The following is a 27,014-nucleotide window of genomic DNA, read 5'->3' as shown; positions in this document are numbered from 1 at the left end:
AGTAATAGTTTTAAATGTGGATGTCAAAGAAAAAGAGAGAGTTCTAAATGTGTTTAATAAGCAGCATTCTTCACAAGTGTCGTAATGTGATTACATTGTCACCTAACACGTTCTCTTTGAGGAGCCACATCATTGTCAGGGCTGGCTCTGGTGGTCGCTCCTTTAATTTCATACGCAAATAAGTTCCATTTTAGCTTTTATATATCAGCAAAGGTCGCATTTTCTATGAACAGCTGTATATTACTGGCTCACATCTTCCTTTCTCTATCCTAGGCTCCTAGCTGAAAACAAATTTGCTCTGAAGAAGACAAGTGCAACGCACGTGTTACACATTCTCCTTTCCTACCAAATACCAACCGTTTTAACCTCTCTTTATACATTTATCTCGATCAGGGAGGCCCAATGGGCTTAGGCTAAAGTCCGGTCAATTAAATCTGACGGGAAGCCCAAAAACTTCCGTCTACAGACTACCACCGTTTGCTTTCCGGAAAACGGGTCAAACGCCATTTTCGTTTCTTCACGGTAAACCAAACGAGAAGCATCGTCTCTCTCTACTCAACTGTTACGCCGCAAAATGACGAAACTACCCCTCTACGCCCTCCTCCTCCTCCTCTCCGCCGCCAGTTTCATCACCCGCGCATCGGCGGAGACAAAGTCCCTCACAATCTCCGACGACGACAGACCGATGATCCTCTTCGAAAAGTTCGGATTCACTCGATCGGGCCACGTCAGCGTCTCCGTCTCCTCCGTATCAGTAACCTCCCCTTCGGCCGCCGCGATCCCGGATCCGTCGCGGCTGGGGTTCTTCCTCATGTCGGAGGAGTCGCTCCTCCAGGTCCTCCTCGAGATCCAGCAGAACCCTAGCTTCTGCGTGCTCGACTCCCCTTACGTCCTCCACCTCTTCACGCTCCACGATCTATCGCCCCCGCCGAGCTCCAGTTACGAGCACTTGTACCCCGTGACTTCCCCCAACGAGTACTCTCTCTTCTTCGTCAACTGCGTGAGGGATACGAAGATCTCGATGAAGGTTAGAACCGAGATGTATAATTTAGATCCGAACGGGTCGAAGGATTATCTCCCCGCCGGGTCGACCCGATTACCCGAATTGTATTTCTTATTCTTTATCGGATACTTAGCTTTCCTCGGTCTCTGGGGGTATGTTTGTTGGGTTAATAAAAGAGTTGTTCATAGGATCCACGTCCTCATGGCGGCGCTTCTGTTAATGAAGGCTTTGAATCTGATCTGCGCCGCTGAGGATAAACACTACGTGAAGGTCACTGGAACTCCTCACGGATGGGATGTGTTGTTCTATATTTTTCAGTTTATTCGTGTTGTTCTGCTCTTCACGGTGATTGTGTTGATTGGAACTGGGTGGTCTTTCTTGAAGCCGTTCTTGCAGGAGAAAGAGAAGAACGTGTTGATGGTTGTTGTTCCTCTCCAGGTTCTCGCTAACATTGCTTCGATTGTGATCGGAGAGACGGGGCCTTTTATTAAAGACTGGGTTACTTGGAACCAGGTGTTCTTGCTTGTGGATATAGTGTGCTGTTGTGCTATCTTGTTCCCTATTGTGTGGTCGATACGTTCGCTGAGGGAGACTTCGAAAACCGATGGGAAAGCGGCGAGGAACTTGGCGAAGTTGACTCTGTTTAGACAGTTTTATATTGTGGTGATAGGGTACTTGTATTTTACGAGGATTGTGGTGTTTGCGTTGAAGTCGATCGCGGCGTATAAGTATCTGTGGGTGAGCAATGCGGCTGAGGAGATTGCGAGTTTGGTGTTTTACATGGTGATGTTCTATATGTTTAGGCCGGTTGAGAAGAATGAGTATTTTGTACTAGATGACGAAGATGAAGAAGCCGCGGAGCTGGCTTTGAAGGAGGATGATTTTGATCTCTGAATCAGATCAAGAACTTTCATTGCCATGAAGAGGAGGTTTGCTTTCTCTTTTCTTCGTCTTTTTCTATTAAATTTCAAAGTAGTTTGTTTGCAAAGGGGAATTACTGTGTATGTAGTGCTCTCTTACGTTGTTAAAGCTTCTTTTCCCCTAAGACTTTTTTTGCTTGTAAGAAAGATTAGTGCATCTGTTGTTCAGTGTGTCTATTGCCATTAACTGCGCCGCGTTACTCCACTCCCTAGCTCGATATCATGTCTATTGAGCTTGAATATCTTTGGTTTGCTCAGTGAATATATGAATCTATCGGAATGAAGCTTAGGGAAAAGATCTGATATTAATGTATTCCTTGGTTTGTAAAACCATGTAAACGCCACGCAAATCATTACAGCTTAACCTCTCATCACTGTGTTTCATTGCTCAAATCAGAGAAGCATACTAGCCTCTAGGTATATATATAGTTTCAGTGGATGCATACTACAACAAGGCATGAATATAGTTACAAAAAGAATTTTAGAAATAAACGCAAGCAACAGATTCAATAAGAGAGCTCAAACTAATCCCTTTTCTCGTAACAAAGCTTCCACAGCTCGTCTCCCAGATACCAAAGCACCGTCAAACGTAGCAGAAGTCATGTAATCACCGCATAAGTAAAGACCCGACCCAACCCGAGGATCCTTAACCAAATCAGTGGGTGGGCATTGGTTCGGTTGAGCAAATTCGATCCGGTACGTTCTCAAATGCCTCCATGACTTAACCAAAGACTCACCGAACCAACCAGAGAGTTCTCTGATAACCTCTGCTGCTAAATCCTCATCGGATCTATCCTCAAACGAACCGATCAACGATACCGAAACCAGAGCCTTCCCCGGCGGCGCGTATGTCCGAGCAACGTTCGTCGGAAAAAACATGTTGTTGATGATACCGGCATTCGTCCCATTGAGAAACAGAACCGGATCTTGCACCGGTATCTGATCCGGTTCAGCTGTGAAATAAACACAAACAGTGCTCCGAGCCGGTTTAGTAATAACCGGTTCTCTAATACCTTTCAGAAGCTTATCCACTTGGGGTTGCTCGACGGCGAGTACAACACCCAACTCTGCAATCAAAACGCCGCCGTCTTGGAGTCTCACTATAGGCGGACCCGAAACCGACCCGTTCGGATACTCCAACGAAGCGACTCTAGAGTTCATCAAGATGGAATCAGCTGGTAGTTTCGCCGCCAACTGGTTAGGGATCTCTCCGATCCCCATGGAGGGAAGCGTGTTTTCTCCGAGAGCAAGACACCTGAAAATAAAATCGAACAGCTTCGACGTCGTTTCGAGGTCTCTATCAAAGAAAATCCCGCCGAAGAACGGTCGAAAAAAACGATCGAGTATCTCATCGGAGAACCCGATGCCCCGGAGGAGATCAATCGTCGGAACTTCGTCGGAGGCCATCAATATCTCTTCGTCCGATTTAATCAGAACTCTAGCTCTCGTCAACGCGATGAGCCCCTTGTCAACAACGGATCCGATCGGGTTCGTTAGAGACGCCACCGAGTCCCACAAATGACGGAGAGGATCGGCCACCGTGTGAAACTCCCCGCCGTAGAAAACCTTAGCTCCGGCGTAGAATCTCTGCAGATCAAGGGCCTTGTAATCGAGAAGCTTCTTGGCTTCGGGATAGGCGGTGATGAAAATCTGAAACCCTCTGTCGAGGAAGAAGCCGTCGACGATGTCTGTGCGGACGCGACCGCCGACGCCGTCGGAAGCTTCGAGGAGCAGGAAAGGGATTCGTGCGGAGGTGAGGCGAGTTGCGGCGGCTAAGCCGGCGAGTCCGGCGCCGACGATGATGACCCCCGTCTCGGTCTGATTCTCTTGGGTTGAAGATCGAGTTACCGAGACGCGTCGGTATCGGAGATTTGCATGACGGCGAGGGAAGAGATGAGGAGGAGGAGGAGATGAGGTTGGGAGAGAGATCGCCAGTGGCATTTTTAAAAGTTTGGATAAGGTTTTTTCTAATTCGTTAAAAAAATTTCCCCCGCGAAGAAAATAATTTGTCTGTGGAGTTTTTGTTTTTTTTTTTTTAATTTAAATAACGAAAATCATTGATATGAGATCTGAGCCGTTGTTTGGTATCAATTAATATTGACCGTCGGATGCTTTCTCCCTCTTTAATGTGTGTTTATATAAATAAATAAATCTGAGGGGAAGAGAGAAGTGAAAAGTTAGGTTAAAGCTTCGGGGAGCGCGGCGAAGTATCTGGTCACGAGGTATGTGTGGGGCTTTGCTTCGAAACTTTCTTTCAATCGAATTAGGGTTCTTCTTACCCTTGATCTTGATTTCGAATCATATCGTAGAAACCCATCGGTCATTGATTCCGTTACGAATCTCAAAGGTGATGACTTTTAATTCATAACATTTATTAGCATTGTGGTTTCTCTTGTTTGGTTCTAGTTTGATTCATTATTGAAAAGGTCAAAGCTTTCAATCATATCATTAAGTTAGAAGATTTGAAGCTCCTAGAAGTCATAAACTGTAGTGTTTTGTTGCAGTCTTCGTAATTCGAGATGTCAAGATTTCAAAGATCGTTTCTTTTTGTGTGTAGGGTTGAAGATGCCTCGCTACGATGATCGTTACAGCAGCAATGACCGATACGGTGGTGCGCGTCTCTATGTTGGCCACCTCTCCTCTCGAACAAGGGAACGCGATCTTGAACACCTCTTCAGCAAATACGGAAGGTAACTTTTTTTTTGCAAATGTAGTTCTATTGTGCTCGAATTTTGAACTTAGTCAGCTTCTGTGGGTTTTGTTTTGAATATGCATCTCTGGTTCAGCTTATTTTAAGGTTTATAGCAGCCTTACGGATGAATAACAGTTGATATGTGTATTAGTTAGCTTATATGGGTGGGAGTGTTGTGGCTTAACATGTAGTATATATTAACCTGAGTGATCTTGGTGAAGGTTTCTTGACCTGGAGGGTTTGTGGTGAGAGAGAGGGTTCACCTTGGTGGTGTTCTGTTTGTTGTATTGGTTGCGTGTTTTGGTGGTGAACATGGCAACAATCTCAATTCTGGTGTTTTGTTCTGCCGTTGTTGGTGGTCAAGTATTATAGCAGCTACACCAGTAGCGTTTGTTAAAAGTAAAATGATGGCCTTACTGTTTCTGGCTAACCATTTCCGCAGAATTCGAGATTTGGACATGAAGCGAGACTATGCCTTCATTGTAAGTAGTAGTATTGCTCTATAGCTACGTTATGAGTTTGGTTTTCTCCATTATGTAAAATGTGTTCTATTGATGGCTCTCTGTCTGGTATATATCTTCACTGTTTGATCACAGGAGTTCAGCGATCCTAGAGATGCGGATGATGCGAGGTACAGGCTGGACGGAAGAGACTTTGATGGAAGCCGTATCACTGTGGAGTTTGCCAGAGGGGTATAATCCTATTTTATGAAAACCCTTCTGTTCTTCGTCGGTTTTAGTCTTCCATCTAATCCTTTTCTGTTGTAGACACCTCGTGGTTCCCGTGACTTTTCCTCGAGCAGAGGCCCTCCTCCCCCAGGGAGTGGTCGTTGCTTCAACTGTGGTCTCGAAGGACACTGGGCTCGTGATTGCTCTGCTGGTGACTGGAAGAACAAATGTTATCGATGTGGAGATAGGGGTCACATTGAGAGGAACTGCAAGAACAGTCCTAAGAAGCTCAGGTACAGTTTGACAATCCCATGTTACACCTTTCCTAGCTTATAACATTGTCTTAGAAACTCTAGTTTGATGATTTTATATTGATTGTATCCCAGGCGGGACGCAAGTTACTCAAGATCGCCGGTTAGGTCTCGGTCTAGGTCTCCTCCTCGTCGCAGAAGAAGAAGCCCCAGCAGAAGCTATAGCCGTGACCGTAGCTACAGGTATAATGATGTCCCAATATCACATTATCAAACACAAGTTTTGATTCTGAGGCAACTCTTTTATGTTCTGTCTGGGTCTGTTTTCTCAGTCGCTCCAGATCTCCGGTTAGGAAGGAAACGGATCGTAGCCCTGAAGCTGCAAGGAGCAGAAGCCCTGAAGCTGCTAGGAGCAGAAGCCCTGAAGCTGCTAGGAGCAGAAGCCCTGAACTAATGGTGGACAACTCTCCTCCATCAAAAGATAGGAAGCGAAGTTTGACTCCTGAAGAAGGCAGTCCAATGCGTGAGAAGAACAGCCCCAAGGAGAATGAATTGAGCCCGAGAGGAAACGATGGTGGAGGTATTGGAACCAATGAGCAAGACCGAAGCCATAGTCCCAGAGAAGACCGTAGCCCTGTGGAGGATGATGACCAGTGAAGAGTGGGGAAACAAATATTGGTGATTGCTTAAGAGTGTCCTCAAAAGACTTTTAATGGTTTTAGACAACTGTAATGGATTCTGTTATTTCTCCTGAATGTTTGGTTGGAGGCTTGGCTTTGTAGTTCTGACTGTTTCGTTTTTCTGAAATCTTATCTGATTCTCAGTTATTATGAGTCCTATGGTGAATGCACTTTCGTATGCTTTAATCTTTAAAAACTACGCATGGTGCTTCAATCAAAAGTCAATATGTCCGAGTGGTTAAGGAGACAGACTCGAAATCTGTTGGGCTTTGCCTGCGCAGGTTCGAATCCTGCTGTTGACGAATAACACTTACATTTCATTACGAATATTGTGTTTCATGTTCTCCAAAAAATCAGATTCCTTTTGCAGTTAAAAGTAGAAACAATGAACTGTGTGATCTATGGACTATGGTTCATAGCCATGTAATCTTTCATTATTTTAATACGAAAACCTTTTGCCTCCAAGCAAAAAAAAAAAACACTCTGAAAGTAAGAAAATAAGCATTTGTTTATTCACTAACGTGCACTGTAACACAGTTTAAAAAAATAACGTCGACAGCAGGGTTCGAACCTGCGCGGGCGAAGCCCAACAGATTTCAAGTCTGTCTCCTTAACCACTCGGACATATCGACGTCTTGCTTTCATCACATTCCATGTTATCAAAATCATAACGATTGAAGACAAAGAAGACTGACATGATTCATGCACTAACTGTGGAGGGGGGACGTACGTGTACGTTAATGTGGCTTTGTTAGTTCATTGTGAATTTAAATATTTAATAGTGTGATGAATGATTTATTTGGCATTTGGCAATTGGTTTGATTAGGTACAAGTCTTATTCTTACATACTAATTATAGACTATATAAAAAAAGAACGACCATACAATATTACAGTGTCATGATCATGAAGTCAAGACTGCAGCCAGAAGTCTTCCACGTGATTTAGCTTTGAGGCTCTAAATTCAAGTGATAGCAACAAAACAAAATAATATTAATATAAATATAAAAAAAATGGGAAAATGGATGGTCGAGGATCGAAGCGTAACCTACTCCACATAATATTTTAGACGCACACCAACTTTCTTGCCCGCCATGTGGATTTTCCACTTCTCTCTCTCTCCCTCTCTCTCTCTCTCTCTAAACAGTGTCGTTATCTTAATTAAAACCGATGAGCTCCTCGCCGACAAGGAATCCGACGTCTGCTGAAGTGCCACCACCGTTATCATCAACATCGACTGATGCGGAGGGTTCGTCGAAGAAGGTGAGGAAACCTTATACCATCACCAAGTCTAGGGAGAGCTGGACAGAGGAAGAGCACGATAAGTTCTTGGAAGCGCTTCAACTGTATAAATCTCAACTTTTATTAATATGTTTCTCCTCAGCAAGTTTGTTTCCATGTGCTAAAAGCTTTCTAAGTATATATATTTTTTCTGTGTTCGGTTAGTTCCACTGAACAAAACGTAGGAAGGTTTGGTATGTTAGGTTTTAGTTATATACTAAAAGATCTATTTCATTGAGTTTAATTGATCTTTGTATTGTATGATACTAGTGTTACAAAAAAAGTATTGTATGATACTAATATTTCTTGTTAAGAGTAAATAGAGTTATATTTTTCTTTGAGTAGAGCACTTTGTCTTCTTTGATTAGTGTTGCTCAAGATGTTGAATGACATAGTCCGCTCCGTATTCTTGAAAACTTTATATTTGTGGTCTTTTTTGAAAGTCACTTTGTTTCTGTTCCTTTAGGTTTGATCGTGACTGGAAGAAGATAGAAGATTTCGTGGGTTCCAAGACAGTTATTCAGGTTTGAGGGAATAACTTACTCTAAAGTCTTGTTTGTTTTACAACTTATTTTTCTTCTGCTGACTTCTTGATCCACTGCAGATAAGGAGTCATGCACAAAAATACTTTCTAAAGGTTCAGAAAAACGGGACACTAGCACACGTTCCACCCCCTCGGCCTAAGCGCAAAGCAGCTCACCCTTATCCTCAAAAAGCATCCAAGAACGGTTCGTTTGTTTTATAATACTTGTTATTTTGGTTAGAGAATTTTCAGTTACCTGAGTTTTGAATCCAAGTTTCTCACAGCTCAAATGCCACTTCAAGTGTCCACTTCATTTACTAGTCGAAATAGCGACATGGCTGGTGGATATACTTCGTGGGACGACGTATCAATGATGCTTAACAGAGTCATTTCACCACGACAGGAACTTGCTACTCTTCGTGGAGCAGAAGGCATGCTCTTTCGTCTGTGTTTTTATTCTCTACTTTTATATTTTATTGGAACTTTGGTAGTAGAATAGGGCTTCATATTAGGACGTTTCATGTGCTTATTATGGCATATAACGCCATTGATTCAGATAATATTGGGTCGACGGGCTTATTAAATGTTAGTAGCCCTTCGACCTCCGGTATGGGAAGCTCAAGCCGAACACTATCAGGTTCTGATATTATAGTACAACAGGCACAACAACCTCCGGTGCTTCAAGGTAATTCATCTTTATTAGGATGTGTTCTGTTGATATTTTGTGGTGGACACTGTAGTGATGATGATTGCTTTGCAGCTGTTCCTGATTTTGCTGAAGTTTATAACTTCATTGGGAGTGTCTTTGATCCTGAAAAGAGAGGCCACGTGGAAAAGCTCAAGGAAATGGATCCTGTAAACTTTGAAACTGTGAGTCAGAGAGCTTAGCAAACTTTTTAGGTTTAGTGATGTCCAAGCTTCTACATTACTTACTGATCACGTTTATTTTATCTTGCAGGTTCTATTATTGATGAGAAACCTCACAGTTAACTTATCAAACCCTGATTTGGAATCCGCAGTAAGTGTTAAATTTACGATCAAAAGTTTTTTGTGATAAGCAACTTTTGTCAGAGTCTGAACCATTACACATTTCTCTAAGTCAATTAGTTGGTGTCACTTAATTTTATAGTTAATGGCTCTTACCTTTGCATGATCAAATACAATCTAACCTTAGCTAGTCTGACTGTAATGATGCCTGCAGAGGAACGTGCTCTCATCAGATGAGGTGAACACCGAGATCCCAAGTGTTACCACTGGTTCCTTTGTTCCCAACTCAACAAGCGACAAATCTGATTCATGAAGATATCAGCCATCATTTCTTAAAGTAAGTACTTTTTTTTAATCTTCTTCTCCTAATGCATTTGAAATACAGTACAAGAAAACACTTCACCACTATTCAAAATAACCTTGGGTCAGTAGCTAGACCTCAAGAGAGTTCTCACTAGTAGTCTTAGTCACACTCAAAGTGACCGGAATATGATATCTGAATGCTTAACCACATTTATATTGCTTGCAGGGTAGTAGTAATTATAAGCCTTTGTTACTAATTTCTTATAGTCTTTGCATAAGAGTTATATGTGATTCTCACTGCATTTGCAGGTTAAAATAAACTTTTGAGTTTTATATACCTCAATGTATTCAATACGGTCTGTTGTTGTTTTGAGGAGAAGGGACATGAGTGAAGTTTTCAAGCTTCATGTGAAGATTTTTGACCAGGACTAGTTCCGTGAATGGTATAGGTTTAATATATTCAAGAGGTATCCATTTTCTACTAGTTCTTGGTCTTCAAGCTGTGGTTCGTGAGTGGAGGAGGGCAGCTTCATCCTCACACAATTGTACAAAATACTATTTCTACTTTTGTTATCTTTTTGTTTTGTGTTTATATTATATGTTCTGTCTGTTGGGGGTAGTCTCTAGTTAGATTTTGCTCTACTATCAGATAATATTTTGGATAAGGGGTGTGTCCGAGGAGAAGTCGTAAGACTGATTGTTCTGGTTCAAGAACACCCCTAAGTACATAACAGCAACCCTCTTGTCTTGAAGCTGTGACAGAAAAAAAAAGGTTTGTAATAAGAATTTGTAGAACCAAAAGAAACATCAAATCCAATTGAAAAAACGGAATTAAAAAGTTATCCTAAACAAAGTACTTAAAACAGAAATCGAATTTATTAGAATCCTTGAGTCACACAAACCTCATGGTTATAAGACAGAGTATCTACCATGTTGTGATGATCTTCCGGGAAGTGACAAGGCTTGACTAGTAATGTCATTAACAACACGCATGAGCTCACCTTTCGCCGCCTTAACAGACTCCTCACTAGTCCTTTCAATGAACAAGTAAAGCTTGCGTTCCCCATGGCCCGGGACACGTCCTGGCGTGAAAAACTGACCTCTGGTGGTGATAGCTGCTCCAGACCAGTCCGATATCGAACCAAGAGTTTCTCTCCGCGTCACCCTCCAACGAGCATTCTGTGGGAAATCATTAATCTCCAGCTCACCTTCATAGTGTTGTTGAGTCCTTGCACAACCTCGCAGCATAGCAGCAACAACCATAGTAGCCTTCTGCTTCTGCTGTGAGATCTCACCCTCATCTTCCAACTCAGACTTGTCTTCTTCCTCAACACCATCCTCCTTCTTTTGCGCCTCCTTCGCTGCTCTCCTAACATCCTCCTCCTCGTTAAACTTAAACCCACTCCCGCCAAAACCACTCCCACGACCCTTCTCAACACCTTCCCTCACCTTCTCCATAAAACCATCAGCCATCGCTCTCAAACCATCAGGAACGACCTGCTCAGACCGTTCCAAAGCCTTGACTAAATCCGGCGCGTACCTCGCATCATCCTCGGACACAAACGTCACGGCGCACCCCTTCCTCCCCGCCCTCCCCGTCCTACCAACACGATGCACATACTCCTCATAATGATTCGGAGCGTCAAAGTTCACAACCAACTCAACCTCCTTCACGTCCAAACCTCTAGCCGCAACGCTAGTAGCAACCAACAAGTTACAAACACTGCTTTTAAACTCAGACACAGCCACCTCACGGTGAATCTGATCTTTCCCTCCGTGGAGAGATTGACAACGGTAACCACATTTATTCTTCAAGTCGTTATACAAACCGTCGCATTTCTCCTGTGAACCAACAAAGACTAAGACCTTCCCTTTATCATACCATTCCTCTATAAGCTCCACGAGCCTAGGCCTCTTCTCGCTCTCTAACTTGATCTCAACAAACTGAGTTATATCTTTATTCACGACGCTCCTCCCACCGGCCTGTATCTCTACAGGCTTGTTCAAGACTTTACGCGCTAAAGCCTCGACTTGACGTGGGAAGGTGGCTGAGAAGAGGACAGTTTGACGGTCTGGTCGTATGTTTTGGATGATACGAGTGATCTGAGGCTCGAAGCCCATGTCGAACATACGGTCAGCTTCATCCATTACAAGAAACGTGACTCTTTGGAGATTGGTTACTTTGCCACTGTTTGTGGAGAGAATGTCAATCATTCTTTCAGGAGTGCAGACTATTATCTCAGTCCCACGCTTAAGCTCACTGATCTGCTGAGCAACTCCTGAACCTCCGTATACAGCCACGCATCTGATACTCAGTGACTTTGCAAACTTCTTGATATCGGTGTGAATCTGCTGGACTAGCTCTCTAGTTGGTGCCATCACAAGCCCAATGGGCCCGTCGCCGGGTTCGACGGGAGGCTGGGAGTTGATGTGTCTTAGCATTGGTAGAACGAAGCTGAGGGTTTTGCCTGACCCGGTTGGTGCGACTCCGATGCAGTCTCGACCGGACATTATGAGTGGGAGGGCTTGTGCTTGGACAGGAGTTGGTTTTTGGAAGTTGAGTTTCTTGATTGTGTTCAAGATTCTGGTGGTTAGGCCGGTTTGGTGCCATGATTTGATGGGTCTTGGCACATCTTTTCCATGGACTTTTATCTCCAGCTCTTTTCTGTGAGTGTTGACTTCTTGTTCTGTTAGGTTTGAGATGTCTTTCACTTGGATGTAGAAGTTCTTACGGAAAGGTTGGTATTCTATGTTTGAATGGTCGACAAGAGTCAGTTTATCTCCTTTTGTCTTCTTCATGAGCTCCACGTTTTCTTTGTCCATACTAGGTTGATCATCATCATATTTTGTCGCTGAATAGTCAGAATCAGAATCTTCACCTTGAATGATCCAACCAAGGGCTGCTTTATTGATGTCCTTGTTAGAGTCCAAAACAGTACCTAGAGGAGAAGCAGCGTTGCTAAGCTTCTCAACCTCAGGTAAAACCATAGTATTCATAAAAGCATCTAAAGGATCGATTACCTCTTCATCCAAGTCTACCATCATAGCATCATCCGTTTCTGTTTGGGGAGGGACTTGTTCATCATCAGATTCTCCTTCAAGATTCCAAGACTTATTCTCACTTTTAGTTTCCTCCTTTTTCTTCTTCATCTCTTGCCACTCATGCAATCTTCTCCTACGTTTCTCCGCCTCCTCATCCAACTGCTTAACCCCATCCTCTACTTCTTCTTCCCTGGCTTCTTTCTTCTCACCATTATCCTCTTGTCTTCTACGCTTGACATCATCACCGCTCTCTTCACTGCCTTCTCTACCCCTCTTCCGATCTTGCCCTCTATCTCTCTCATGTTCTCGATTTTTTCCTCCCTTCTCCATAGCCCTCCGTCTCCGATCCTTGTCCTTTTCTTTTCGCTTCTCTCTCTGTCCTCCACCAACGTAGCGATCACGCTCATCTTCAGAATCAATACTCCTAACGCTCTCGCACCGTCTCTTACGCATGTTATTCTCCAAACGTTTCCCCTTCCTCCGCTCCTCACTGCGATCACGGCCACGATCTCGGCGATTCTTAGCCTCCATCTCGAATCACGAATGGACAACCTCGTATTCAGGCAGAGAGAGACACAATGAGTTTTGGGGTGTTAGTGGGAGTTACATTTATGATGATTGTTAGAATTTATAGAATCTAGTGTTATTAGTTTACACATTCTCACATTCTCATTAAAATTTAGTGTTATTGGTTTCATAATTTAGTAATTCTATACACAATCTTTTGTTATTCAAAAAGTATAGATTTTAATGATTCTTTAAATCTATTAAAGTTGGTGTTATTGGGAGTTGTATTTTTCACCATTTAACTCATAACACAAGATTTTGAGAATACTACTTATATACCTTAGATTCTTAGAATCATTATATCAATGTACTTTCATAGAATTTCACAATATACAAAAATTCTACAACTCCTTTCAAATTTAACAAATCTCTCAACTTTTAAAATCAACAAACTCTATATAAATTTTATTCCCACTAACACCCCCTTTGTTTCGGTCTTATCCGAGACTTGAGGGACACGTATAGTAGTATATAGAGAGAGAGGAATGAATATGGTTTTTTAACCTATTTTAGGAATGTGAACAAAAAAAAAAAAAAAAAAACCTATTTTAGGAACATACGATTTATTAAAAAATAAAAATTAATCATCAAGCTCGGGCCTGAAAAAATAATCTAATTAGTATTATTGGGCTTTTAAAGGCCCACTATCCAGATTTCCTTACTAAAAAACTACTTGGGCTTTAATAGGCCCATTAACTGAGATATCCTCAGTAACCCTAAAGAAACCCTAGTATATATACCTTGTTAAGCTCAACCTGCGAAAGCCTCTTACAGAGAGACAGCAGTCGAGAGACAGTGTCAAAAAAAAAAAAAAACTCATCAAAGAGAAATGGCTACCTCCGCCGCACGTCCTCTCGTCACCATCCAAGGCCTAGACGGCGACATGACCACCGACCAATCCTCCACCATCGTCCTCCCCGACGTCATGACAGCCCCCGTCCGTCCCGACATCGTCAGCTTCGTCCACGCTCAAATCTCCAACAACTCCCGCCAGCCCTACGCCGTCTCCAAGAAGGCCGGTCACCAGACCTCCGCCGAGTCGTGGGGAACCGGACGCGCCGTCTCCCGTATCCCCCGTGTCCCCGGAGGAGGTACTCACCGCGCAGGACAAGCTGCCTTCGGAAACATGTGTCGTGGTGGACGTATGTTCGCTCCGACCAAGATCTGGAGAAAATGGCACAGGCGCGTGAACGTCAACATGAAGAGACACGCTATTGTCTCTGCCATTGCTGCAACTGCTGTTCCTGCTCTTGTGATGGCGCGTGGGCATAAGATCGAGAATGTTCCCGAGATGCCACTCGTGGTGAGTGACTCTGCTGAAGGCGTGGAGAAGACGGCAGCTGCTATCAAGGTGTTGAAGCAGATTGGTGCTTATGATGATGCTGAGAAGGCGAAGGATAGTATTGGGATTAGGTCTGGTGTGGGGAAGATGAGGAACCGTCGTTACATTTGTCGGAAAGGTCCTCTTGTGGTTTACGGTACCGAAGGGTCTAAGATTGTCAAGGCGTTTAGGAACTTGCCTGGTGTTGAGCTTTGCCACGTGGAGAGGCTTAACTTGTTGAAGCTTGCTCCTGGTGGTCATCTCGGGAGGTTTGTGGTTTGGACTAAGAGTGCTTTCGAGAAGCTTGAGGGGATCTATGGATCGTTTGAGAAGCCTTCGGAGAAGAAGAAGGGGTATGTGCTTCCTAGGGCGAAGATGGTGAATGCTGATTTGGCGAGGATTATTAACTCTGATGAGGTGCAGAGTGTGGTGAAGCCGATTAAGAAGGATGCGAAGAGGGCTGTGATGAAGAAGAATCCTTTGAAGAATTTGAATGTGATGCTGAAGTTGAACCCGTATGCTAAGACTGCGAAGAGGATGTCGTTGTTGGCGGAGGCGCAGAGGGTTAAGGCTAAGAAGGAGAAGCTCACCAAGAAGAGAAAGACTGTCACCAAGGTAATCTTGATTCTTTGTTTTGTCATTTGTCGTTGTTTAGTTGATGATATCATTTTAATTCGGTATGCATTGCAAATGAGAATTGTTCTTATATGGTTGACTGAGTCTGTTCATATAGGATTTGTGTTTGCGGTCTGTTGCTAAGCTGTAGATGAAATGTTTCCCTGATTTAGACCACCTTTATGTTTAAATGTGATGTAGTAGTGTCGTTTTTTAAATTGTTGTCTTGTTATTGATCTTATGAGCCATTTGTCTTTGTGTTTACTCTCGGGGAGTCGTGTGTCTGAAACCTTAAAAGTATATCTCAATCTTTCTACTGCAGAGTTCTTGCTTTCTTCTAACGCTAGTTTTAATCTCTTAATGTCACAGGAGGAGTCACTGGCGATCAAGTCAGCAGGGAAGGCGTGGTACCAGACTATGATCTCCGACAGCGACTACACCGAGTTCGATAACTTCACTAAATGGCTCGGTGCTAGCCAGTAATAATATTATCATAATGCTTGAAACAATTTCGTGTTTAGTGAAAGATTTTGGTTTTACATCTGTTTCGTCTTTTTGTTGTTGGAATATTAAGCTCTGCTTTGAACTCTTTTCTTCTTTTGGTACTTGTTTTGCTTCTCAAATGGATTCGTCGTATGTTATGAACCAAATTCAAAACAATTTTTAAATCTTATTGTTAAATCTTAAAATTGTGAAGAAATCTTAAATCTTAGTATTATAATATGGGAAATTGGGGGCTATAGCTATGAAAAAAAGAGTAATTCACACACTAACGTTTTTACCTAACGGATGTATAGACGGCGTCATATATACATAATAATACTATGATGCCCTTTCCAATTAACCGGGTAACCTGCTACAAGATAAATAAATAAATAAAAAAATTTATTGCCCAAAGTGAATCGTTTCTTCTCCTTCTCCCTTTCTTCATCGGTTGTTTCAGGAATTCCAAATGACCCTGGTGCTTATCTCCTCATACGGCTCCCCTCTCACAGCAATCAACCTTTCATCTTCGTCGTCTTCCCTTTTAATCAACTTCGGCTTTACGGGCGTCTGTGGTTCGGTTTTGCGCGACAGTTTCGGCGGAGAGGACTAACACCGCCGGCATCTCCAACTTCACAGAGTATCTGCTTTCTCAGATCTTTCACAACGCTGTATCATTGTGCCATAGATTCTATTATTTCTATGTAAGTTCTCTGTTTGTGCCATAGATTCTATTATTTCTATGTTAGCTCTCCTAGTTGGAATAGATTCGGGCCTACTGTATTCTAAGTTGATAAATCTAGCTTATTGTTTCTGTTGCATGCCCGATCTGGTAAACTGAGGTAAAACAATTGATTTAGGGTTAAAATTTTCTCACTACGAAGGGGGGATAGTGATTTTGGAATGAAAAGTCTCTTTTGCGATAAAACAAGTTTAGTTCTGTGTGAAATGGAATATCTTATGGAGCATGTGCTATTTGAAATGGAAAATTTAGTTTTACAGACTCGTTATGTGTCATTCCATTCCTCTGCTATTTCTGAAGAATCATATCAGAAGTAATATACTATTCGCTTTCCATTCCATCAGACCAACTGTTACATTCCATATCTATAAATTATATATTATATCAGATGGTTCAATTCTAGTTGCACATGTTACTTCTTTACTTGCATAGGCTATTTGGAATTGACACAACTAAACATTTAACTTAAGCATAAAGTAATGCATATACTAGTAGCATATCTCATATGATGTCATTTCCTTCAAACTTATAAACTAACATGTGTCTTCATTTTCATTTTGTTCTTTAGGTTTGTCATGGATGAATTGGAAGAGTGTTTATATGTGGTTTATATTAGTCTGTATATGATTTTGTAAAGAGAAATAATATATTGAACGTAAATAGAATAATATTTATCATGACATCAAATAAAACAAAATACAATGTGATGTTGAATGGGAATGATACATAAATGATGTTGTCTCTTCCACCTCTTTTTTCTAATACCGTTAATCTTCGTTTCTTTCCCCACAACAATCTAAATTTGGTGTAAGCATTACCTCTATCCCTACAATCATAGACACTTCAAAATTTGAACAATATATATATGTACTGTGCTATATCGTTTGTAACAATTTATATTCTATAGCTCATGTAGTATGGAAATGCATATACTTAGGGGTTTAGTTTATGAAAGATTGGGTTTGACATTGGATTAGGGTTTATATTTCCATATAGGGTTTAGTGATTAGTGGATAGGGTTTAATTTATGGAACATTGGAGTTGACATTGGATTAGAGTTTATATTTTTATGTAGGATTTAGTGATAGTTGATAGGGTTTAGTTTATGTACGATTAGAGTTGGCATTGAGACAAGCATTACCACCTTCCATGAAGGCATGACCATATTAGCATTTGAAAAATATGTTAAGATGATCTTTACATTGCAAATACATTTTTGTCATTTCTATTCTATATGACCTCATGTAGAATGGTAATGCATTTTACAGGCCTTTAAAAATTTGGGTTTAGTTTATAAAAAAATGGGGTTAACATTGGTTAAGCATTTAGAATGTGAAGGAGTATGTTTGGGGTCAGCATTAACTTCTTTCATGTAATTATAGATATATCATAATATTTTTGATATGTACTATGTTATTTATTTTTTTTTTCCATTTTATTTAGGTTTGGGTTTTATATTTGGATTTATGATTTATATTTGGGTTTAAGATTTATTAATTAGAGTTTAGGGTTTAGTATTTAAGGGTTGAGGTGTAATTGGGAAACTCGATTTATTAGAATAATAGCAATGGAAATTACTTGGTCGTTCCCTCAAATTAGGTAATCCTTGCTTTCTTCACCTTCTTGCTTTTGAATTCCTTCAGATGGACTTACAGTGGTAATTAGATGGAATACAACACTTATTGGTACACGTTCTAATTTACACCACTTGTTTAACTCTGCACAGTAAAACATCTCTAATAACTCCGTCTATTTACGTGGCTTCCTCCTAGTTTTTTATAAGGAATAGCTGCAATCCATTAGTGGTCATTTACTGCAGAAAATACATCATCATCTCTGCACAACCGTATACATTAGCGTCTATGTAAGTGGTTATTTTAGGTCATGTGCATACACATATTCTACTTTATGTAGTTCATGTGGAATGGAAAGAAGATTCTTCACATGTATCTAGTTACGTTCAAAATATATATTACATTCCATCTGACTCATGTCAAACGGAAAGTTTCGTCGTCTAAATTGGACGGTTTTACTGAACTCGGCTTGACTTTATGTAAACCATTTCATATTTTACTTTCACCATGCACCTTATCACAGTTCTAAAATTGAGAACACCATCACTCCATTGTAAATGAACTTACAATAAACCATTCCACGTACGTGACGTAGTATGGAAAGCAATACAATCGGAATAGGATTTAAGTCATCATCTTCAAATCGCCGTTATGTTAACAGAGACTCTATCTCCCTCACATCTGTTCGTCACTACTCTTGATTTATATCCTCCTTCATACGTGCTCAAGACAGCTGCGCACAATGATCCCTATTACATGTGATTGTTACTGTGGCAGACAAACCCTCCACGTCGTTTACTTTATAACAACGAACCGACAACTTGTTATGGTGAGGGGTATAACCGGATGGAATCAAGCCAAAAAGTCTGACAATAAATTACGTCAAAATCATTGTTACTCTCTTCATTTGTCTTTGAAATATGGCTATCAGGTCAATAAGCCCTTATAATATCTCGAAATTGTTGAACACTCGTTATGGTTTTTTCTTATGATTAAAAACTTAAACCGTTACATTTAAGCTAACTTAAATTGAAGGTTATTTAAGACAATTGATATCAATTATCAACTATAGTTCTATGTTTCAAAAAAAAAAGAATTCAACTATAGTTCTAATATGAGTCTAAAAGGTTTAAATGTGGAGATATTTATACTATTATTTGCGAAGTAATTTTTTGGAATCGAGCTCTCACGTTAAAAGTTAGAGTGGTTAATATCGTTTATGCCCTTAATGAATAAAATGTATAACTAAACTAAAAAAATAAAAACGAAATTTAATTTAATTTGTTTGATTAGATAATTGATTAAAATTAATAATAGTAAGAATTATCCAAAATCTAAAAATATAATTAAAAAGAGATAACTTCTGTATATCTTGTATTGTTATCTGAAAAAGTCTTTTAATAAAAAGTTAAAAACATGAATTATATAACTAAATACTAATCAAATAAAATTCTTAATTATAAAATTAAAAATAGAATATTTAATTATTCAAAATCTAAAAATATAATTAAAAAAAAGAAAATTTTTATATATATATATATATATATATATATTGTATTGTTATCTGAAAAAGTATTTTTAGTAAAAAAGTTAAAACATAAATTCTATAATTAAATATTAATCAAATAATATTTTTAATTATATAATTAAAAATAGAATATTAAGTTATTTTAAGATTTAATTTAGTATAATAAATATAGTGTACAAATAACTTTTCAAAAATTATGAAAATGTTTAAGCCCGCATCGCGGGCAAAATACCTAGTTAATTTTGAACAGTTGCTTGAATTGTAATACGGCGACGTAGCAACACTCCTTTCCACCCAAATAATCCATTTGGAGATCATTTCATTACACAAACACGCTCTCTCTCCAATGGACCTAAAATGAACATTCTCCGACCACCTCCAGCTTCATCGTCGTCGTTTCCTCCATACCCAAACTCCAACACTTTAACCGCCGCAGCTTCTTTCAGTCTCACCCTCAACCCCATATCACTCTGCTCAATCAACCCACCACCATTCACAGCCGCTGGTCTCCCCACACGCCGCCACTTTTTCGCACGGTCCGCTTCCGGCACAGCCAACAGCTCCGCCGGAGACCTCTCATCATTCTTAGGCTCTTCTCCAGAAGCCTACTCAACGCACAACGACCAAGAGCTTCTGTCTCTCCTCCGCAACAGAAGAACCGATGAAGCTTGGGCTAAGTATGTCCAATCCACTCATCTCCCTGGACCCACTTGTCTTAGCCGTTTAGTTTCGCAATTGTCTTACCAATCCAAGCCCGAGAGCCTCACGCGCGCGCAGTCTATCCTAACGCGCCTCCGCAATGAACGCCAGCTCCACCGCCTGGACGCTAACTCCCTCGGCCTCCTCGCCATGGCCGCCGCGAAGTCCGGCCAAACGCTTTACGCGGTCTCCGTCATCAAGTCAATGCTCCGTTCCGGGTACTTACCACACGTTAAGGCGTGGACAGCTGCAGTAGCTAGCCTCTCTGCTGCTGGAGATGATGGACCTGAAGAGTCTATCAAACTCTTTACAGCTATCACACGAAGAGTTAAACGCTTTGGAGATCAATCTTTGGTCGCTCAGTCTAGGCCTGACACGGCTGCGTTCAACGCTGTGCTTAACGCTTGTGCGAATATTGGTGATACAGAGAAGTACTCGAAGCTGTTCGGTGAGATGTCTGAGTGGGATTGTGAGCCTGATGTGTTGACTTATAATGTAATGATTAAGCTGTGTGCGAGAGTTGGTCGGAAGGAGCTGATTGTGTTTGTCGTGGAGAGGATTATTGAGAAGGGAGTTAAGGTTTGTATGACTACGATGCATTCCTTAGTTGCGGCTTATGTTGGTTTTGGAGATTTGAGAACTGCGGAGAGGATTGTTCAAGCGATGAGGGAGAGAAGGAGAGATCTTTGCAAGGTTTTGAGAGAATGCAATGGAGAGGATTTGAAGGAGAAAGAAGAGGAAGAAGAAGCTGAAGCTGAAGATGCGTTTGAGGATGATGAAGAATCAGTTTATACTCCTCGGGATGAAGTAATCGAAGAAGGGTCTGAGGATGTGTTCAAGAAGCTGCTGCCTAACTCGGTTAACCCGAGTGATGAGCCTCCATTGTTGCCTAAAGCCTTTGCTCCTGACTCAAGGATCTACACGACGTTGATGAAAGGATATATGAAGAATGGACGTGTGGCGGACACAGCTAGAATGCTCGAGGCGATGAGACGTCAAGATGATAAAAATAGCCACCCGGATGAAGTTACCTACACAACGGTTGTGTCAGCTTTTGTTAAAGCCGGGTTGATGGATAGAGCACGGCAAGTGTTAGCTGAGATGGCTCGGATGGGTGTACCTGCCAATAGGATTACATACAATGTCCTCCTCAAAGGGTATTGCAAGCAGCTGCAGATAGATAAGGCGGAGGATTTGCTAAGAGAGATGGCTGAAGATGCAGGGATCGAGCCAGACGTTGTGTCCTATAACATCATTATAGATGGATGCATTCTTATAGATGACAGCGCAGGAGCTTTGTCGTTCTTCAATGAAATGAGAACGAGAGGGATTGCACCGACTAAGATTAGTTATACTACTTTGATGAAGGCTTTTGCCATGTCGGGGCAACCAAAGTTGGCGAACAGGGTGTTTGATGAGATGATGAGAGACCCAAGGGTCAAAGTGGATTTGATCGCGTGGAACATGTTGGTTGAAGGGTACTGCAGGCTAGGTTTGATTGAAGATGCAAAGAGAGTAGTTTCGAGGATGAAAGAGAACGGGTTTCACCCAAACGTGGCGACTTATGGGAGTCTAGCCAACGGGGTTTCTCTGGCGAGGAAGCCTGGTGAGGCGCTCTTGCTGTGGAAGGAGATAAAGGAAAGGTGTGTGGTGAAGAAGAGAGAAGAATCTGAAGGAGATTCTTCTCCTCCGATGCTGAAGCCTGATGAAGGGTTGTTAGATATGTTAGCGGATATATGTGTGAGGGCTGCGTTTTTCAAGAAAGCACTGGAGATTATAGCGTGTATGGAGGAGAATGGGATACCTCCGAACAAAACTAAGTTCAAGAAGATCTACGTGGAGATGCACTCTAGGATGTTCACTAGCAAACACGCGTCACAAGCAAGGGTAGAGAGGAGGGTAGAAAGAACGAGAGCGGCTGAAGCTTTCAAGTTTTGGCTTGGTTTGCCTAATTCTTACTATGGCAGTGAGTGGAAGTTAGGTCCAAGAGAAGACTAGATCATCCTATTGATCATGCTACTCTCTCATTCACCAATGTATACTAGGGTGTATCTTAGATATTAGATGTCGTCTATACTACACAACGTAAACATTCAACCCAAGTTCATGTCTTATTAAATACGAAGGAGTTTCTGGCATTATAATATTCATTTGACTGATATCATGATCAAGATTCATACTTAGATATGAGCAATACAAGAACTTACAAAATTTACTTTTAAAAGTTTTTGCTGTAAGGAAGGTTTTTGACAGGAATGTTGATCATCTTGACCTGGATGACTGACTCCGAGAATAAGATGAGGAGAGGACCTGTATATGAAATCAAGACAGTGTGAGAAAATTAAATCAAATCAAATCCTTTAGCCTTCTTTTGCATGTTCATGGACTGTTCTTGTTTCTGAGGTAGGTAGAGGAATATATGTATACCTGGTAAGTTTTTGGTCCCTTCTTGAGCAAGTAGCCGGCAGTGTTCAGGTTCTCTAGGAATGTATCAATGTCTGGAACTCGTAGCCCGATCCTATCAGCTAAACTATACAGCTCCTGCAGAATTTTTTTCTATTGAGTAAGAAACTGGTCACCATAAATGTCAGAAGCGAGTAGCTAAATTCTGGAGAATAGAGGTTGTTCATACCGAAACAGAGTAACAATCTTTTTGCTGCAACTCTGATTGCTTATCAAGAGCACTTAAGAAGCGTCTCGCCTCCTTTTGTTGACTCATTCCTCCACTCCGACCAAAATCCACAACCCCATGTTCATCTACGAACTTATCATACAAAGATTCTTTCATTATTTCAACCACATCCTGAAAAAGCAATCCAAGGACAGAAGTCAAGACATCTTTATAGCCAGTAGCAAAATATTCATTGTCCAAGCCAACATCACAACAATGCAGTTTTATATTTAAATTTTCATGCTAGCTACTTTACCATATTCAGCAAAAAAAGGCCGAGGAAATAATACGTGTACGTGTGTATGGTAAGAATGATTGAGTATATGGTCAAACAAATGCATGTATGCTCAGACATAGGGTACAAGGCAATAATTTTCTCGCTTACCATTGCGTCCTGGACTGTTATATCTTCCCTTAAGTCAACCCGAGCTCTCGCTTGGGCAAGCCTGACCAAACTTTCCAGTTGTCTTGCTGTTATTGGTGTTGAGTCAGCGGATGTGTTATGGTCTCTCAGCTTCAAGTAAAATTTTTGAATTATCTCTCCAGCTGCCTTTGACATCCTGAATAGATAAAGAGATGTTACACATAATGCCTGATTTGGTGAGCATCTAATAATTGCAGCTGGGAGACGGATCATATTACTTAGGGTTGACGAAAGTCCTTGCATAAGCAACATATTTCCTAAGCAGTTGGCCAGGAATGGGAGTGAAGTCATCATCTTTCTTAGGGTCTAACCGCAGTCTTGAGAGTAGAGAACCCTCTTTGGCATGTATATTTGCAGATCCTGATGCTGCATTTGAAATCAAATGAGATGTCAAATACAGTCATGTCTATACAAGCTAGACCTAACAACCAAAAGAAACTGGACCTGTCTTAAACTTCTTTAATGCAGGTAATGCTTCTCCACCTCCAGAATGAAGCTACCAGAAAATAATTCAAGGTAAGATTCTATTAATGGCTTTGAATTAACTTAACAATAGCTGTCACAGAATTTTGTCTATCAACGAGAGCTAAATGTATGCTAATATCTCTTAGAGGCATGTTCCACAACAAAAATCTCAGATGGAGATGCTCACCGACATAATATGCTCTGAGACTTGCTTGTCGAGTAGCTCATCAGGTTTGTCAAGTAATATGAAAACCAAATCAAACCGCGAGAGAAGCGCAGCACTCATCTTTAAGTTCTCGTTTACAGTTTTTGCACGGCTGAAATGAGATCATGAAGATGATCGTAAGTATCAAGAAAAATACGCTGTTTTTTATTCTCACCCAGTGTTAAAACTTAAAAGATGCAGGGTTATTCTGCACTGAACAGTGTCACAACTATGATTTAAACACCCCCACAATGATGAGATAGCACATTAATAAAATTACTTGTAGTGGCCACCAACAGGATTTGCTGCTGCTATAACAGAAGTCCGAGCTGATAGACTGGCCACAAGCCCAGCCTTTGCAACAGAGACACATTGTTGTTCCATTGCTTCTAGCAAAGCCTATGACAATGGGATGTAAGTTAATAATAAAACAATGTAAGCATCAGAAGTAATGACATTTTTGATAAGAAAAACCTGATGCTCGTTGGTCATTTTATCGAACTCGTCAATGCAGCAAACCCCGCCATCTGCAAGTACCATGGCACCTGCTCATAGGGTAGCACTAGGTTAACAAAGACGAGGATTTCTCTTTCTAGAACTTTTCACTAAAGTTATTCAATAAAACCCTGTCCTACTACTATTATCATATACTGTTGAAGACTTGAAGCTCAGACTGTGATTGTACTATCTTTATCTTGAAGAAAGACTTTAGCTTGCTGCTTACCGATCCCCCATTCTAGCTAAACTATAGACATCATAACATCTACAGAGAAATGACATCCGTTAAACCCTACAAGGTATGCCTCACCCACCAACTTCAAATTATTAGCACCTCTGACGCAACTAGACTGGGACTTTAGGTAAGTATCAATCAACAACATGACTCAAACCCATATCTGGAACGGTAGAATCATATCCATATACTGAAGTTTATACTTGCTAAATAAAGTGGAGGGAAGGAGTTACCAGCCTCAAACGCATAGTCATTTGTCATAGAATCTTTCACTACAGCAACGGTGAGCCCTGCTTTAGTCGTCGCATTACCACATACATAGATGCCACGAGGGGAGATGGCCGATGCTGCTTGCAAGAGCTGACTTTTTCCCAATCCAGGGTCACCTATTAGCGCATTGAAATCATCAATCAAAATTTTGGTGCATCAGTTTCAAACTAGTAACAAATAAGCTTCCCTCAGCCCAGGTATTCTCTATATTATGCCATTATATTAAATTGATTTAAGATCTTACCAACAATAATGACATGAATATCTCCTCTGACTGGAACTTTGTTCCGATCCATCGAATGCTTCCTTACACCTCCAAACAGGGACAGTGTTATTCCAGCTGTGGAAATGACAAGAAATATACAGACGGCAGAAGTATCATGTTATACAATGCTTCTAACAGTAATTATAAAGCCTTCAACAATGATTGCCCAAGGAAATTTGTTATAAATCGAAGTACTCCACCTTTGACAATTTCATGGCCATAAATAGATGGACAAACAGAATGAAGTATACGACGGAATGTATCAGAACCATATTCTTCGTTGAACTTAACAATAAATTCCAAGTCTCTCTGTGAGAATGAATATAAATCACCAACATCTGCAGACTGGACACCACTACCGGAGTCTTCTGAGTTCTCAAATGCAGACTGCTTCTTAGAGTTTTTAACTGAAACTGCCTCTATAAACAAATAGTAGAATCCTTGATTCTTGGACTTAGATTTCCCTGGAACATTAGCATTTTAAAAGTTCGTTAAGATTGAGTACGGCTTAACATATTAAATCAATTTCTAGCTAATTATACAATAAACGATAGCAAACACTTTTTCCCTTACAAACTATGAAAAGAACCATAAGAGTTATAGAATCAATACCTCCCCCAATATCCATGTAATTGTTAATTACACCTATAATCCCTGTAACAGTCACCACATCACCAGGGATACATGTGTCCACAAGGTCTTCCATCAGCTCACATTCTACAGTTCGGGGTACCCTTCCTTCTTCATGGTCTTCAGGCTTTTGCAACTCCTGTACCCTGAAAAACAGTCGGACAGTTGATTAACAATGGAAAGATACATTAACTAGCAAAAATGAAGGACACAAAATCATAAGAGGTAAAAAGAGAAGAACACCTGATTTTCTGAAAATCAATGGTCTGAGCGGAGGATCGGAGTGGAATAAACATCTTGGACTTACATCCATGGGTGTCACAATTTTGCGGAGGTGAAAACTTTCCGTCAGTAAAATCCCGGGTTATGCTAGTTTTACACTTTGCACAGTCAAAAGCCATCTGTGTCACAAGAGGCTTCACAGTACTAACTTTAACAACGGTCCCATGAACTGTTACAAGCTTACCTGCAATTAACGCAGCACAAAATCAAAGGCCAATCATGATTTTGTCTCCTTAGAGTGTTTGTAATGCAATTATAAGGTCTACCAATATATGCTGCTCTGAGGTTTTTCAGAGAGATTGAAGATTCAGGATAATTATGCAGACGAATATTGATCTTCATAACATCATCAAAGCCATTAGTCTCCCATTGACTTAGTAAAACCTGTGAAAGATGTTAAGTAAGTCTTCATCTCATACCATCCAAGCAAACAAACACCAAAGATATATAATACCATACCTTGTGAACTGCAGCATTCATACATGGGAGGACTCCTTTGGGATTATCCTCCAAATTAATGAAAAAATTCTCGATATCGCATAACTTCTTGAATTGTTGAAGATCAAGCGGCAAAGAGAAGGAACCACCACCATCTTCACTCACCTGCTTTTCTCACAATTTGTACCAAGCCATGTAAGAAACTTATGAACTGTATATTCAGATACTAAGAACAGCTACTTAATCATTCTCTATCTACCAAAAATGAAATCTAGAGTCCAATTTCTGCAAAATCGATTAATGAGAAAATTCACCAAAATTTTTGATTTTCCGTCAGAATAAGTCTAGAAGAAGCAATGACCTAATCGTTTCCGAATGAGATACCTGGGAAACTAAGTCTCTACCACTCGGCGAAGAGAATATCCGGATAAGCTCCGCCGTGAGCATCAACTTCTCCTCGTCGATGCACGAGTTCTCGTTGTCTCTGAAATACACAGCTAATATCTTCGCGATATCGGTAGAATCAACGCCGATCGATCCACGGCGTCTCGACGTCATGCTTCCCCCCTCGCTTCCGTCTCCGTATACACCCATCACCAGCGTAAAACCACCGTTACTCACCACTCCTCCGTCGGGAGAACAAGTCTCGCTTCCGTAGTTAATTATTTTTTTTGGCGGGAAATAAACGTTAATGGGCTTTTCTACTTACGGGCTTTATAAATGGGCCTATTTATTGAACCCTAAACCCATTGAT

General features: G+C 41.0%; 8 protein-coding genes, 1 long non-coding RNA gene and 2 other non-coding genes across 17 annotated transcripts; 6 read left to right on the top strand and 5 right to left on the bottom strand.

The window, feature by feature from the left end:
• The first annotated feature begins 477 nt into the window (after positions 1 to 477).
• On the top strand, positions 478 to 2,123 carry LOC103870534 (protein CANDIDATE G-PROTEIN COUPLED RECEPTOR 7). The gene has a single exon (XM_009148672.3). It carries the CDS (start codon positions 575 to 577, stop codon positions 1,895 to 1,897), a length of 1,323 nt encoding a protein of 440 aa, XP_009146920.1. The 5' UTR covers positions 478 to 574; the 3' UTR covers positions 1,898 to 2,123.
• Positions 2,124 to 2,276: 153 nt separating this feature from the next.
• Positions 2,277 to 3,915, bottom strand: LOC103870535 (15-cis-phytoene desaturase, chloroplastic/chromoplastic). Its single transcript, XM_009148673.3, has one exon. It carries the CDS (start codon positions 3,862 to 3,864, stop codon positions 2,443 to 2,445), a length of 1,422 nt encoding a protein of 473 aa, XP_009146921.1. The 5' UTR covers positions 3,865 to 3,915; the 3' UTR covers positions 2,277 to 2,442.
• A 10-nt stretch (positions 3,916 to 3,925) lies between these two features.
• Positions 3,926 to 6,392, top strand: LOC103870533 (serine/arginine-rich splicing factor RS2Z33). 4 transcript variants are annotated; one of them, XM_009148670.3, is made up of 8 exons: positions 4,059 to 4,145; positions 4,233 to 4,270; positions 4,481 to 4,613; positions 5,058 to 5,097; positions 5,212 to 5,307; positions 5,383 to 5,576; positions 5,670 to 5,777; positions 5,867 to 6,373. In XM_009148670.3, the coding sequence occupies exons 3-8, from the start codon at positions 4,489 to 4,491 to the stop codon at positions 6,189 to 6,191; spliced, it is 888 nt and encodes a 295-aa protein (XP_009146918.2). In that variant the 5' UTR covers positions 4,059 to 4,145; positions 4,233 to 4,270; positions 4,481 to 4,488; the 3' UTR covers positions 6,192 to 6,373. The 4 variants fall into 4 exon arrangements, with proteins under 4 accessions (XP_009146916.2, XP_009146918.2, XP_009146919.2 ...); XM_009148668.3 differs by lacking the exon at positions 4,233 to 4,270 and having other exon boundaries at positions 3,926 to 4,145; XM_009148671.3 differs by lacking the exon at positions 4,233 to 4,270 and having other exon boundaries at positions 4,088 to 4,145; positions 4,837 to 5,097.
• On the bottom strand, positions 6,340 to 7,350 carry LOC117134151. Its single transcript, XR_004458328.1, has 2 exons — positions 7,261 to 7,350; positions 6,340 to 7,170 (listed from the first exon to the last, which is right to left on the bottom strand). It is a non-coding gene; the product is annotated as an uncharacterized LOC117134151 (long non-coding RNA).
• Positions 6,435 to 6,516, top strand: TRNAS-CGA. The gene has a single exon. It is a non-coding gene; the product is annotated as a tRNA-Ser (tRNA).
• TRNAS-UGA lies at positions 6,765 to 6,846 on the bottom strand. The gene has a single exon. It is a non-coding gene; the product is annotated as a tRNA-Ser (tRNA).
• Positions 7,138 to 9,914, top strand: LOC103870531 (protein REVEILLE 8). Of its 3 annotated transcripts, none has more exons than XR_633416.3 (9): positions 7,138 to 7,558; positions 7,960 to 8,017; positions 8,098 to 8,221; positions 8,301 to 8,447; positions 8,573 to 8,701; positions 8,777 to 8,886; positions 8,975 to 9,034; positions 9,195 to 9,340; positions 9,616 to 9,914. XR_633416.3 is itself a non-coding variant. In XM_009148666.3 (9 exons), exons 1-8 carry the CDS (start codon positions 7,383 to 7,385, stop codon positions 9,314 to 9,316), a joined length of 903 nt encoding a protein of 300 aa, XP_009146914.1. In that variant the 5' UTR covers positions 7,138 to 7,382; the 3' UTR covers positions 9,317 to 9,340; positions 9,616 to 9,914. The 3 variants fall into 3 exon arrangements, 2 of the variants coding, with proteins under 2 accessions (XP_009146914.1, XP_033147881.1); XM_009148666.3 differs by having other exon boundaries at positions 9,218 to 9,340; XM_033291990.1 differs by lacking the exon at positions 9,616 to 9,914 and having other exon boundaries at positions 9,195 to 9,342.
• Positions 9,880 to 13,474, bottom strand: LOC103870532 (DEAD-box ATP-dependent RNA helicase 42). The gene has a single exon (XM_009148667.3). It carries the CDS (start codon positions 12,877 to 12,879, stop codon positions 10,216 to 10,218), a length of 2,664 nt encoding a protein of 887 aa, XP_009146915.2. The 5' UTR covers positions 12,880 to 13,474; the 3' UTR covers positions 9,880 to 10,215.
• A 198-nt stretch (positions 13,475 to 13,672) lies between these two features.
• On the top strand, positions 13,673 to 15,524 carry LOC103870529 (60S ribosomal protein L4-1). The gene is made up of 2 exons (XM_009148664.3): positions 13,673 to 14,851; positions 15,221 to 15,524. Exons 1-2 carry the CDS (start codon positions 13,745 to 13,747, stop codon positions 15,332 to 15,334), a joined length of 1,221 nt encoding a protein of 406 aa, XP_009146912.2. The 5' UTR covers positions 13,673 to 13,744; the 3' UTR covers positions 15,335 to 15,524.
• A 3,928-nt stretch (positions 15,525 to 19,452) lies between these two features.
• Positions 19,453 to 22,015, top strand: LOC103870526 (pentatricopeptide repeat-containing protein At3g09650, chloroplastic). The gene has a single exon (XM_009148661.3). The coding sequence runs from the start codon at positions 19,536 to 19,538 to the stop codon at positions 21,873 to 21,875; it is 2,340 nt and encodes a 779-aa protein (XP_009146909.1). The 5' UTR covers positions 19,453 to 19,535; the 3' UTR covers positions 21,876 to 22,015.
• On the bottom strand, positions 21,970 to 26,946 carry LOC103870528 (probable DNA helicase MCM8). Of its 2 annotated transcripts, none has more exons than XM_009148663.3 (17): positions 26,645 to 26,946; positions 26,282 to 26,425; positions 26,089 to 26,206; positions 25,784 to 26,006; positions 25,523 to 25,686; positions 25,111 to 25,374; positions 24,890 to 24,985; positions 24,609 to 24,761; positions 24,117 to 24,187; positions 23,923 to 24,041; positions 23,625 to 23,754; positions 23,417 to 23,468; positions 23,191 to 23,338; positions 22,934 to 23,108; positions 22,510 to 22,680; positions 22,305 to 22,418; positions 21,970 to 22,187 (listed from the first exon to the last, which is right to left on the bottom strand). In XM_009148663.3, exons 1-17 carry the CDS (start codon positions 26,852 to 26,854, stop codon positions 22,140 to 22,142), a joined length of 2,400 nt encoding a protein of 799 aa, XP_009146911.1. In that variant the 5' UTR covers positions 26,855 to 26,946; the 3' UTR covers positions 21,970 to 22,139. The 2 variants fall into 2 exon arrangements, with proteins under 2 accessions (XP_009146911.1, XP_009146910.2); XM_009148662.3 differs by having other exon boundaries at positions 26,282 to 26,428; positions 26,645 to 26,819.
• Between the last annotated feature and the right edge of the window lie 68 nt (positions 26,947 to 27,014).

The sequence above is a fragment of the Brassica rapa genome, chromosome A05 (genome assembly GCF_000309985.2).
Source record: "Brassica rapa cultivar Chiifu-401-42 chromosome A05, CAAS_Brap_v3.01, whole genome shotgun sequence".
Classification (NCBI taxonomy): domain Eukaryota; kingdom Viridiplantae; phylum Streptophyta; class Magnoliopsida; order Brassicales; family Brassicaceae; genus Brassica; species Brassica rapa.
Note: the sequence above shows the minus strand (reverse complement) of the source record. Positions and strands in the feature narration are given on the sequence as shown.

What these genes read in the sequence shown, in the direction of transcription:
- LOC103870533 (XM_009148668.3), top strand. Translation starts at nt 4,489, where the DNA reads ATGCCTCGCTACGATGATCGTTACAGCAGCAATGACCGATACGGTGGT. An exon ending in AACAGTCCTAAGAAGCTCAG is followed by an intron (nt 5,577 to 5,669) that starts GTACAGTTTGAC and finishes ATTGTATCCCAG; the next exon opens with GCGGGACGCAAGTTACTCAA. An exon ending in AGCCGTGACCGTAGCTACAG is followed by an intron (nt 5,778 to 5,866) that starts GTATAATGATGT and finishes CTGTTTTCTCAG; the next exon opens with TCGCTCCAGATCTCCGGTTA.
- LOC103870528 (XM_009148663.3), bottom strand. Translation starts at nt 26,854, where the DNA reads ATGGGTGTATACGGAGACGGAAGCGAGGGGGGAAGCATGACGTCGAGA. An exon ending in AGGACTTTCGTCAACCCTAA is followed by an intron (nt 23,109 to 23,190) that starts GTAATATGATCC and finishes TTATCTATTCAG; the next exon opens with GATGTCAAAGGCAGCTGGAG. An exon ending in AAGATTGTTACTCTGTTTCG is followed by an intron (nt 22,419 to 22,509) that starts GTATGAACAACC and finishes AAAATTCTGCAG; the next exon opens with GAGCTGTATAGTTTAGCTGA.
- LOC103870532 (XM_009148667.3), bottom strand. Translation starts at nt 12,879, where the DNA reads ATGGAGGCTAAGAATCGCCGAGATCGTGGCCGTGATCGCAGTGAGGAG.
- LOC103870535 (XM_009148673.3), bottom strand. Translation starts at nt 3,864, where the DNA reads ATGCCACTGGCGATCTCTCTCCCAACCTCATCTCCTCCTCCTCCTCAT.
- LOC103870534 (XM_009148672.3), top strand. Translation starts at nt 575, where the DNA reads ATGACGAAACTACCCCTCTACGCCCTCCTCCTCCTCCTCTCCGCCGCC.
- LOC103870531 (XM_009148666.3), top strand. Translation starts at nt 7,383, where the DNA reads ATGAGCTCCTCGCCGACAAGGAATCCGACGTCTGCTGAAGTGCCACCA. An exon ending in TACTCTTCGTGGAGCAGAAG is followed by an intron (nt 8,448 to 8,572) that starts GCATGCTCTTTC and finishes CCATTGATTCAG; the next exon opens with ATAATATTGGGTCGACGGGC. An exon ending in ATCCTGTAAACTTTGAAACT is followed by an intron (nt 8,887 to 8,974) that starts GTGAGTCAGAGA and finishes TTTATCTTGCAG; the next exon opens with GTTCTATTATTGATGAGAAA.
- LOC103870526 (XM_009148661.3), top strand. Translation starts at nt 19,536, where the DNA reads ATGAACATTCTCCGACCACCTCCAGCTTCATCGTCGTCGTTTCCTCCA.
- LOC103870529 (XM_009148664.3), top strand. Translation starts at nt 13,745, where the DNA reads ATGGCTACCTCCGCCGCACGTCCTCTCGTCACCATCCAAGGCCTAGAC. An exon ending in AGAGAAAGACTGTCACCAAG is followed by an intron (nt 14,852 to 15,220) that starts GTAATCTTGATT and finishes TTAATGTCACAG; the next exon opens with GAGGAGTCACTGGCGATCAA.